Consider the following 12,789-nt stretch of genomic DNA (forward strand, 5'->3'; position numbering starts at 1 on the left):
CGTGATAGAAGATGTCAGAGAATAATAGAATGTTCAGGGTTGGAAGGGACCTCTAGAGAACGTCTAGTACAGCCCCTCTGGACCAAAGCAGGATAACCCAGGGCAGGCCACACAGAAATGTTTCCAGGCAGGTTTTGAAAGTCTTCAGAGAAGGAGACTCTGCAGTCTCTCTGAGCACCCTGTTCCTGTGCTCCATCACTCTCATAGTAAAGAAGTGTCTCCTCATGTGGAGGTGGAACTTCCTATGGTTTATCTTAAAAACATCATTCCTTGTCCTATTACTGGGCATCACTGAAAAGAGATTGGTCTCTTCCTCTTGACACACACCCTGCAGATATGTCTAGACATTAATTAATAAGATCCCCTCAGACTTCTTTTCTCAAGGCTAAATGGCCCCAGTTCTCTCTGTCTCTCTTCATAGAAGAGATGCTCAAATCCCTTCATCATCCTTGTAGCTCTCCATTAGACTGTCTTCAGTAGAAAAACATATCCACATCCTCTTGGTAAGACCAAAATTCTTAACGAGTTCATAGTTAGCTATTCTTTGTATACCTTTTTATCAACAAACTTATATGGCTTTGATGAAGAATCATATTATGGTTTGCTGTTTTCATCTTCTGTTCACCCCATGAAGATCTGCTGGGTTGCATTTCAAATCCATTAGTATTCACATTGTTCTCTTCCTCCATGGCATATACATGGGTCACCTTGCTGAGTCTTACGAAAATAAAGGTTCACATCCATACTGTGAAAAGATTTTTAGTAATTTTCTGTTGCTTCTCTCAGGCTCTTTCTTGACATTTCTGTGTCAGATGAGTTCAAACATGATTGTTCCATTTTCTTTGAGACAATTATAGATTTAGATTTTGGATGCTGGAGAGAACTCAAGAGGAGTAGGGGAGTGTTTTGAGTTTTTACACAATTGTTAACTTGGAATTACAGAATTATTTTGGTGAGCAGATATTTTTACTTGCATTTACTATTAATGCTGTCTATTTATTCCTGAGAAACATATATAATTTTTCTCAGCACTTTATTTAATTAGCACTTATTGAAAACTTTACCTAATCTAAGGTAAATTTTTTTGACCAGAATATCAGTTTATTAGTGTAGAAACTGAATTAGATAAATTGTCTTCGCTTCATATCATTTAACTAAAAAGAATCTTACTTGAAGACAGGAGTATATCTAGGAAAATGTACTTACCCAAAATCTCAAGATTTATTTTTTTTTATTATAAACATAATATTTTAAGGAATATTCTTGGATGAGTGCTGTAGGTCTTCTAGGAGCAATCTGCTCATCTGATTTGACTTGGGATTATAAAAGGTTTTTGTGGTTTTGGAGACTGATTTTAAATAAAACTAGCAGCTAGATAATGAACAGTAACAGAAATTCACTGAATGGATTTGCTGGATGCTGACAGTAAAATTTCTTCCAGGATACTAGTTATATCATGAGTTTCAAGAAGAGGAGAAGCAGATGCTAGAGTTTTAGACCCTCCTGCATTAAATAATACTATAAATTCTGGTTTGAAAAGGAAGAAGCCAGCTTCCTTCTGGTTATGTTTGAGAGGTCTGTCATCACACTTGGTCGTACTGCAGATCACACTGGAATGCTTTTTGGTCACATGCTATGAAGGAAACACCAAGGATTGATATATAATGCATTATTCATAGAATCATAGAATGTCAGGTTGGAAGGGACCTCAAGGTTCATCTGGTCCAGCCCTTCTAATATTATTGGTTATATGATATGTCTCAGCACTCCATCGAGCTGAGACTTAAAACTTTCCAAAGTGGGGGAATCCACCACTTCCCCTGGGAAACCATTCCAATGTCTGATTGTCCTCAAAGTGAAAAATTTTCCTCTTGCATTCAATCGGAATCTTGCCAGGAGCAATTTGTGCCCATTGCTCCTTGTCTTGTCCATGTGACTCCACATGAGTAGAGAGTCTTCATTTTTGTAGCTTTCAAAGTAATGTAGTTCTAAATTCCTATTACAACTGAGGTCTTAGTTGTGATGGAAAATATATCAGATTCTTATGGAGTCTTAAGTTGTCCTGGAGCTGCATTCATCATTCTGACATTCTCTGACACCACTTCTGATGATGTAGATTGGTAATGGGTTATTCCTCCCCCTTGCATGGGTAATAATACTCCAGCTTCATTCAGCAATATTTAAGATCAATACTTTACCAAATATGCAATCCTAAAAAGTGTTTTACAAAATATTACATAAATCTTATAAAAACGGATAACATGAGACATTTCATCTGCACTCCATTAAATACCTGTCTATCTGCATGTTGAGCAGTTCTGCTACCAATTCAGATTTTCTGTATGAGTATTTATTGAGCTGACCTTTTGCTGCAATTTACTGGAGAATGATACAAACTAGTTTAGAGTTGAAAATCCCAGAAGACAGTTATTAACTAAAAATGTTACTTAAACTTTAGATTCCTCTGTGGTTTTATCTGAAAACTTTATTGATTAACAAAACTTCTCTGTATTTTACCTTTGCCTCAGTAATCCTGCTGGGTGCAACAGTAGGTGTGTGGCCCATATGTTAGCAGGAATTTAAGGCTACTATCTCCAGAAGAACAGTAGCAAACTGGCTGGCTTTAGGCATCACTGTTGGGCAGTATTACCATTACATGCTGCAGCTAGAACTTGGTCACCAGAGGCATGGTAGAGCTGTAAAGAGCTGCAGGTCATGTTTTCTTCTAAAGCGTGATGATTCTTAACAATGTGTCTAGGCCATTTTTCTGTGGTATTCTGGTTCAAAATTTATTCTTAAATTACTTTCACCTTCCTTTTCATTATTTTTCACCCCCCCTACTCTGTGTATCTTCATTTGTGTCATACAAGGTACTAGTCAGGATATGTACACGAAACATTTCGCATCTCCAGTTACTGGTTGAATCACCTTTTATACTCCTCTTAATAGAATTTCAAAGGCAGTTTTGTTTTCTTAACCTGTATTCCATAAATGATGATGCATGACACTCATGTGCATTTGTTACCAGAACAGAGCAGTATCAGAAGCCATGGGAATAGTTTGCATGGGCAAAAGAGAATGTGTTTAGATGTAAGTGGTTTACTCTGAAGGTCACAATTTAGTGAGGTCTGTGATAAAAAAATTTGTCAACCTTTAAAAAGATTCCTAGAATCAGTGACTCATTGTATATAGCATATACTTCTTTAAAATACAAGTCTGTTAAGAACAGGTGCAAAAATCTTTCTAAAAAGCTCAAGTCCTATTTTTGAGAAAAGATGAGGTAAGAGGTGGCTGGAGGGGGAAAATCCCTTTAGAATATATCTAAAGTAAGCAAGTGTATTATGTGAAAATAAAAAAAATGTAGCACAACATTTTGCAAGGCTTATTTCCTCACTGTGCTACCTCTGATTTGTTTTCAATAATAGTGTTTAGTGTATGGTCAGCATTATTATCTGTGTATCAGGATATGCAGTTGTCTTGAAGAAAGGTACACTTGAAAGGAAGGAAGCACACATTAGGTTTCACTAAAGCTCCTCACTAAAACTGCCCTTGAAGTCATCAAGATGTTCTTAAACTTAAAGGATTCAGTATTTGATGGTGGTGGTAATAATAATAAATAAATATAAATTCATAATTATTGATAATTATTATCTGAAGACATTTCTTTTTCTCCCCAAAAACTGCTTAAGATTCTTTCTCTAGTCTTTGATGTTTTCAGTAAACTAGAAAATACTCAGAATGTACCAGAGTTATGAAGGATCAGTCTCACAGTATATAGTAACTTAGTCACTCTTTATGGAAGGGCTAACTCTAATGATATAAAAATCAGACTAAAAGTCATCTTCAGAGCAATTGGATGGTCTCTGCTTAGCATAATGGATCCATATTTTTACACAAAACTATGGATATTAATAGAAAAAAGAAACAAAATATTTTGTAATATATTTTATTTTCTTGAAAGGCTTGATATATTTTTTAATGTAATGTGTCTATTATAATTTTTGTTCTTCATTATATTGTATTTTTTATTTCTTTTGACTCACGTTGGTTTTCTGTTCTTACTACTTTCTGTTAAAATTGATTACATAGAAATGGTTTTGCATGCCCTGGCTATATAACTATTTCACAAGAATGCTTGTGAATAAGCATGTTTGGCCAATACTTTCATAATATCTCTTCTTTAGTGACTGTAAAATATGCATAATTATTAAATGTAAAGAGTAATGTTGTAGCTCAAACTGGAGTAAACTTATGGGGTTTTTAATCCTTCCTTTTAATTAGTTTATAAAAATCTACAATGGAAAATTGTACTTCCAAGTGCAACTTGTTTTTGAAAATTTTAATTAGGGACACTTTTGTATTGTTCATCCTTACATATGTTTTTATCTTTTTAAAATGTGTTAGGATACATGTTACAGCTGAGAAAAAAAGTTGCTATTTTCTCATTTTTCATCACAAAAACAAAAAGAGATGAAGGTGAAATGGACTTTGTTATATACACTAGGGAGAAATATTTTGTGTAATGTTTGATTGCAAACTGATTGCTATAGCAAACACATTTAATAAAATCAATTCTGTTTCTAGGTTCCATGGTGCCCTTCTCCATGCGGATTTTGCATGCTGAACTTCCTCAGTACCTAGGGAATCCTCAGGAATCACTGGACAGGCTGCACAGTATGAAGATTATTTGCACTAAGGTAACAGGTTCTGTATGGGTGCTAACATTTCTTAATGTTTAAGAAATGTGTTTTACTGTACTCATATTTTTTTGTCTCCATCCTGATACATCTAAAGAACTTTCTAGAAGTAAGTGCCTCTTCTGTTTTAGGATACATCATTCTCTCCTATGTGGTAGCTCTGATTAGGTTGTGTTGAACAGTGGACAACACAGCTCTTTTGCTTTCACTCTTCTGCCAGAAAACACATGGAGGAGAGTAAGGAGATGTATTTAAGGGCAAGTAAGAGAGTTTTCTTCCCTCACTCAGCTCCATCCATCTAGCTCAAAACACAGTTGTTAATGATCTTGATCCTTCAGAAAAACTCCAAATAGCTGGTTTGGGAAACAGCAGTCATTGGGAATATCAGTGCAACTTGTTGAGATTGTTTGGGGGGTTTTCTGTAGTACAAAGTTATAGCCTAAGTTAATAGCCCATATGAACCTATCACAAATACAAGATTTGTCAGTGCTGAAAAAGGGGTGATAGTGTTTTGGGCACTAACCTTATCCCCTAAATCCAGCACCCTGACTACTGGGCAGTCATTCTTCAATATTTTCTACAGAAATCTTTTCCTAAGTAGTCAAAAGCAACATTGGTTATAAATGTTACAATGTGGTAAACTCCAGTAGAAATGCAGTATTATTGTTTTATCTGTGACACTTGGAAATTCAAAATTGTATATGAGATATACATGTGATTTAATTTTTATTTTCAGTATTCCTTGAAAGTTGCTTATATTTACTCCTAGAAGTAACTTGGATCACAGAAATCAAAGGATTTGATAATTTCCAATAGTGTAGCTATAATGGCCTTACATATGTAAAATCAACTTGCTTCTAGCAGAGTATTAACTAGGTAACCAAAGGTTTACAGGAAAAAAAAAAACAGAACTGTTATTTGTATTGTCTAGGAAAAAGATGAAAGGTTTAGGTAATAAGAATGTAGCATTTGTTACAAGATCGGAAAGAATTTATTTGGAAGCATCTGAGAGATACACCTAGTTTGGCCAAGAAGTGCTGCTTCTTCACGCTTCATGAATACTGTTACCTGTTCATGACCATTTCATCTAATAATACTACTGGCAGACCATTCACTTCAGCCTTTTCCTTCATAAACAGTCCTCCTTAATTTGAAGTAATTTTTTCCTTCTAGGAAATGTCATACTCCTCTGTTGCAGATTTCCATGGTGCTTCTATTGACATCTGCCTCCCCTGGTCTGCAGCAGATCAGCTGTTTCATATCTTGCTTTCATGCAACCTAATGTTAAGTGCTATGTTGTTTCCCCTTAGTCACAAAGGTGCCACAAGATTACAAATCTAACTGGTTTCTGAGTTCTTTTATCTTGTAATTGGAAGAGAAAATTGTATAAATGTGAAAAAAGAGGTGACTGCTGAGCAGGGCATTCATCAGCCATCTGGCTAACTATTGAAATGTTACAGTGTCATCAGCCATGATTGTCCACAGATTAAGAGATTATCTGTGTCAATAGAGGAATGGAAGAAAAGGAAATCGACTCACTCCCTTCTACAAGACATTGAAGTCAACTGCAGTCGTGAGGTGGCTGCGCTTGAGTTCTTTTCCTTGAAGTACATATCCCTCAAGCACAGCCTGTTTACCAAAGAAACTTTACACTTTAAACCATGATGCAGGATTTTGTTTGAACATGAAATAGGATAATGCTTAAATAAAGGAAACTTAAAATAATAAAATGGTTTGGGTTGGAAGGGACCATAAAGATCATCTAGTTCCAGGCCCCCTGCATGAGCAGAGACACCTTCTGGTAGACCAGATGCTCAGAGCCCCAGACAGACAAACTTCAGGAGGGGGGGCATCCACAGCTTCCCTGGACAACCTGTTCCAGTGTCTCACCACCCTAGCAGTAGAGAATTTCTTCCTAATACCTAATCTAACCCTACCCTCTTTCAGTTTAAAGCCACCTCCCCTGATCCTATCACTACACACCCTTGGAAAAATACCTCCCCAGCTTTCTTGTAGGTCTCCTTCAGATAGTGGAAGGCTAGAATAAGGCTCTCCCCAGAGACTTTTCTTCTCCAAGCTGAAGAAGCCCAACTCTCTCAGCCTGTCCTCATAGAAGAGGTGCTCCAGGCCTCTATCATTGTCCTGCCCCTCCTCTGAACTTGCATCATCATGTTGGGGGCTCTGGAACTGGACACGGTGCTACAGCTGGGGGTCTCAAGAGAGCAGAGTAGAGCAGAATCAGCTCTGTCAACATGCTGTCCACACTTCTTTTCATGCAGCCCAGGGTATGGTTGGCTTTCTGGGCTGCAATTGCACATTGCCAGCTCATGTTTTCATCAACAAAGACTCCCCCAAGTCCTTCTGCTCAGGGCTTTTCTCAGTCCATTCTCTGCCCAGCCCGTATGTGCACTTGGGATTGCCCCAGCCTATTTGCAGGACTTTGTATTTGACATAGTTAACTTCATGCAGTTCACATGGTCTCCCTTCTCAACATTGTCAAGGTTCCTAGGTTCTTCTAGGTGGCATCCCTTCCCTGCCAAAGAAGGTGAAATAGAAATAAAGGAGATTTACAAATTAAAATACATATTTAATTTGCATTAAGTTCCTAAAGAACAAGTCTCCTATTTTTAAGTCCATCAGCCTCTAGTGGTTTGGGTTAATACATGTCCTGTGTGATCCCTTGCACCCTTGGGGAAAGTTGCTTTGAGACTGGCTGTACTTCTCCCAGCTCTTTTTAGAAGTCTTCTCTTCTCTGCCCTTGCTGTTGGTTGACAGATTGGCATCTCTTTCACTCTGCCTTTCTGCATCTGAATTGGCAAAGTTTCTCCTGGGTTAGTTTGCTGCCAGAAAGAGAATGATCTCCCTTTGCTTCTGACAGCTTCCACCAGAGCCAGGATACAGTTGTAAGGACAAGACATTGTCTGTGCTGATAAATGTTCCTTTTTTTTAAGTAAAGTACACAGAAAACTACAAATGAACAAATAAAACATACCATCCTTCTCAAGGTAATATTTCTGATTAGTTGTTGGAGACACCTCATTGCAGATTACTGCACTTGTTTGCATTCAATTAAATACTTTGTCTTTTGGAGCAATTCAAAGACAACTGTAGAAACTGGAGTGTGAAAAAGGACAGCTTGTAAAGATAAATATGGGTGAATTGGTGATAATTTAACCATTTGAAGTCTGAGTTGGGTGACAAAAAGGGTTGTTTAGATATATATTGGTTTGTTGGGGTTTTTTTTACAGAATTTTATTAGTCTTAATAATCTTAATCTCACTTGGAATTTTCAAGAATAAAGTGCACAGTACTTACTAAAAAGTGTGGCGTAACCAAGAAAATACTGTAAAGGAAGTACAATCATTAGTCTTAATGTGTGTATATATCACTTGGGAACCAGTTGGCTTGTAACAGAATTAATTGGGGGGTTTTCAACCAAAAGTCTCAAGTGTTTTACTTCCCATTTTTAAAAAGTGGAAAAATAATCCTTGGTCATCCATATTTACAAAAGGGCATATGAATAGTCATTATGTAAATGAGTTGATCTTGGAGTCATAAAAGCTGGAAGAGAGAAAAGACCTATTCACTCACCCATTCTGTCACTTTGCAGTGCAGGGTTGTTTTCCAGATTTTAATGAGCCAGCCTATGGAGCTGAGGCCGCATCCCCTGGGAGGCTATTCCAGGCTAATGCTAATGTATACTTATCAAAAGAAAATCTGTCTTCCTATTTTGTTTCTCTTCCTTAATATAATTGGGATTTTTCCTATCTGATACCTCCTTTTAACCTGCTTAATTCCCTCTTGCTTTTTGTTGTATGCATTCTACAGCCCCCTGCTCTCACAACCCACAATGTGGGCATGGCACTGTCACATCTTGCAGAGTGCAGCTCCCCAGAGGTGGGGGACAAAAACCAAACATCATGTCCCATGGAGTGGGTACAGTGTTACGTCCCACAGAGTGGGCACAGGGAACATTTCCCAGAGTGGGGTTCAACCGAAGGAGATTCAGAATGTGCCAAGTTCAGAAACAGAGAGAGAAAGAAGAGATAGGAAAGGTATCACCCTTGGATCCAGCTATGATCGTGGTAGGAAGTTGTGGTACTTGGATGGTGGGCACGCATCCAGCATTTCCAGTGTGTCTCTTCTATGGCACCTGACCCCACTTTTTTGGAAGGGACTTGCTGTATCTTGCACAGCCAGGTGTTCACTTGGGCCCCTCCAGGTGAGATGAGCGGGCAATAATCCCTATTTCTGCACATGTGCCCTCTTCAGTGGCCTTACATGGGCACGCTTGAGATGGCACTGTGCCTCTGCAGGGTACAGCTTGCCTGTCCCTGTGCCTTGTGGAATAAGGACAGTGTCAGGGCAGCCATCAAAGAGAGCTCCCCTTGCAAGGACAGTGTTCAGCTTATCAGGATGACCACTGAAGGACACTATACTTGTCAGTGAATCATTCATTTAAAATTCTTACCATATTTACCTTGTCCCTGTTTTGTTACCTCAGTTTCTTAAACTCCCATCTGCTGAGGTACCTCTGGCACCTGAAGCAGGATTGGAGATTGAGTGCAAAAGCATTATTGCAGTATTTGTATTTTCCCTGTACAGGCAATAATGTTCTTATGTTTTCCAGGATTCCTGCAGATTTGTTAGCCAGATATGGTCAGATATTTTATGTGTCTTATAGCCCGGGGGAGAGGAATTCAGTGAAATTGTTACTATCTTTGTGTTGGTCCTGGTCTTCTCAACAGGAATTGCCTCAGTGAGTTGTTGCCCATATAAATCTACCTTGAAGTTAATGGTCTCTAAAGAGCCAAGCACCAGGAGTAGGCTTTGTTCTTTTCAAGTATTCATTTTAAAATGAGTGTGATCACTTTAGTGCTAATAATGCTGAGGAGGTGCTAGTAAATGCTTACCTGGAGGGGAAAATGTGAAAAGAGCAAGTCAGGCTTAAACTGAACTCCTCCCTTGTTTGTACCTAAGATCCCTAGCTGATTGAGGAAGAGCTGGAAATGCACAGGTCTTACAACTAATTCTCCAAGTGGCATAATGATACTGGGCTCTTCCACCAGGTGGGTACAGAACTGGACAGTGTGTTAACAGTGTTGCATCCTGAGAAGCCTCTGCAAGTGTTATGCAAGAAAATACTTTGTGCCAATTTGTCTGGTAGCCACTTTCTCTGGAGTTCCACCACTCTCTTTCACAAATAGTTACGTTCCTCCCTGGCATTTCCATGCATGCTTTTCCTATCTCCTGCTCTGTTTTACTTCCAAATTGATGAACTTTTCAGTGTTTTAGCTACTGATTGTTTCTGGGGTTTATTTTCATTAAACTTCCAATTATGGCCTTAGTAACTGAGCCAGGGCAGTATTCTGTTTTTCACATGCTACTTGTGTCTAGGGGATATTTCTGTTGATGCCTTGTGTGATGATTTTGTAGAAATGATAATTCTGCACCAGTCTGAGTACCCAAAAAGCAACAGTTCCAGAAGCACCAGAAGAGGTTATTTTGAGTAAGAAGCTAGTGCTGGTGGAAAGTCATGGAAGAAGAAATGAAGTAGTAAAAAAAGATATGTAAGGATAGGAAGCAAGGAGCACACATGGCAGTGTGCCTAGGTTAGTAGTTACATTATACAAGCAATTGATAGGGAGACTAAGTGAAGTAATACCAACGAGTGAAAATAATGAATGTGCATTTATAAATATTCAAAATAAGGAAAAAAAAAAGACCCTACATAAAACTGATGTTAAGGTAAATGGTAGTAGTGTTCAGTCATTTTTCTCTTTATAACAGAAATGGATTTTTAGAGCTATCCCATGTGAAATTGCTAGAATAAACTGTTCACCCTCTGTAGAAAAGTGCTATGAGAGCATTTGCTAAAATTAAACATTTCATGTGAATTAACCCAGATAGCTTACATTGAAGAACTTCCTGAATCGTTAATGTTACTATTAAACAATTGTTGGAAAACTGGGGAAATGCCCTAATACTGAAAAACTGCAGATGATGTTCCTGTGTTTAAGAAGGGCAAAAGGAGATAAAGCTAGGGAATAAAACAATTAGCCTCAAATCAGCAGTGGGTTTCAGTTTTAATTATGTTCAGCTAGAGGTGATGGCTAGATATCCCCAAGTAATGTCACAGAATGGTTAATGTAATACTCTAATTGTATGCCAATATCTAATTCTTTATTTTTTGGTGATGCTAATGAATACATTTTCAGAGAAGGGCTTTGACAAACAAATGAATTGTCTTTTTAAACAAGACAGGATATCTCACTGATGAAGACAATTTGTGTTTAGACTATTTCAAGGGTAAGAAATTGGCCTTATTGAGAATGAGAAATGATCACTACATGTTTACCAGGAGGAGAGAAAGATCATGGCTTTTTATACTGGACAGAAAATAGACAGTAAGGTGTTTCTGGGAGAGAAAGGTTTTTTCTTCCCTCTGACAAAGTGCCTCGTTATACACTGGGCATTTAAAACTTAAATGTAACACTTAGGTTTCCTAAGGGATTGCTGGGTGGCTACACTGCTTTTGAAAGTGGGACTGAGATCCAGGCATGCCACTGCAATCTCATAAATTGCTGCCTATCAACTAAGCTGCAGTGTCTACTCCTATATGCTCATAACCTCTCAGAATCTGAGGTAAGGCATCTTACACTAGCTCTTTGTAAACAAGGTTTACACTAAGTCATGTTACTTGTATTTGTCATGGGCTAACAGTTCTTATTGGGAGAATTAGCCTGGTTCAGCTGCCATGTGGTAACCACAGTTATTTCCTCATATGTCTCTCCTTGCGCTTAAGTTCTTTGTAGCAAAATTTATGGCACATGAAGATTTTGCTTTAGTCTTTGAAAAAAGAGTGGTACCTCTCAGGGCAATTCCTTCCACCACAGGATGTATAAAATAGGTGGCATGAAGTCATTTTCTCAGGGCATGGATTTCTCTTTGTTGGCCAGCACACTGTCTGAGGCCAGATTTTTTCTACATGTCTTTGTTTTGTTGTTTTCAAGTGTTTGCTTACAAAGCACTGAGCACTATTGGGAATGCTTTGCTGGTGTAGAAAAAAAAATTTCTTAATACTGACAGAAGCTGAGAGCTCTGTGCTCATAAGTGCTTCTTAGTCCCCAGAAGAGGAAGCACCTCTCATATCCCTAACTGGGTAACCACAGTGGCTGCTTGAAGAGTAAGTGGCCATAATGGGGTTTTTTTTGAAGGAAATGTCAAGCAGTGACCAGAGTTATAAATCCGTAACAGGAAAAACAGGGCAATCTGTGGGAATCAGTAAACAAATTTGGAGAAAGTCTAATGGTATTAGAAAAATAAAAGCTGACATGCATGTCAATTGGAGCCTTGTGTACCTAAGTGCTTAACACTCAAGGTTCATTAAGCATACATTTTCATTCTTCCAGAGGCACAACAAATGTTTCATTCACTCAACATTTTACATAATTTAAAATCTGTAATAGATAAAAAGAAGCAATAAAATCCAAACTTTGGGAGGGAAATTTCACTGAGTAATGAGAGGAGTATGCATTGAGGACAAAAAGATGAAACCAGAGCTGGTATGTAGGGTGGGGTAGAGTCAAGTGGCAATGGCTTTCTATGAAAAAATCAGTTTGACTTTCTTTGTAGTCATTAACATTAATTCTCTGGTGAACCATATATCATGTTTTGCTTAACAAAATGTCTATGTACCGTCCCTAGAGTGTGCTGACATTTAATGTTCTGTAAGTATCATAAACCTGAACTCTAACATACTTCTACCTTACAATGGCTTTCTTTCCTAATGCAATTGATCTAGCTATGGTGGTAATCAGTAATTCTGAGCTCTACCTAGGTAAAGCATTGCTGCCTGCATTCGTTCTCATATAGATTGTCAACTGTAGACCATTTGCATGTAATACATAGTACTGTTCAAACTCACATTGTTACTTTAAATATTTACTACAGATATTAGAAAACTTGGAACAAGGCTTAGCTGAAGATGGAAGTATGACTAGTATTACACAGGAGAACAGACAAGGTGGGTATTCTTTAAACATTTTTTCACAGGCAGTGTGTTTTTATCGTTTGCCTAAGTATGATAAAA

At 37.9% G+C, this 12,789-nt stretch overlaps 1 protein-coding gene across 2 annotated transcripts in view; it reads left to right on the plus strand.

Moving 5' to 3' along the window:
• TRAPPC12 (trafficking protein particle complex subunit 12) overlaps positions 1-12,789 on the plus strand; it is a 49,084-nt gene that overhangs the window by 19,306 nt on the left and 16,989 nt on the right. For both annotated transcript variants that reach the window (XM_071741829.1, XM_071741830.1), the window contains exons 6-7: positions 4,585-4,697; positions 12,651-12,723. In XM_071741829.1, coding sequence (XP_071597930.1) covers positions 4,585-4,697; positions 12,651-12,723 — 186 coding nt within the window. The remainder of the gene's footprint in view (positions 1-4,584; positions 4,698-12,650; positions 12,724-12,789) is intronic.

The sequence above is a fragment of the Heliangelus exortis genome, chromosome 3 (genome assembly GCF_036169615.1).
Source record: "Heliangelus exortis chromosome 3, bHelExo1.hap1, whole genome shotgun sequence".
In the NCBI taxonomy this organism is placed as follows: Eukaryota; Metazoa; Chordata; class Aves; order Apodiformes; family Trochilidae; genus Heliangelus; species Heliangelus exortis.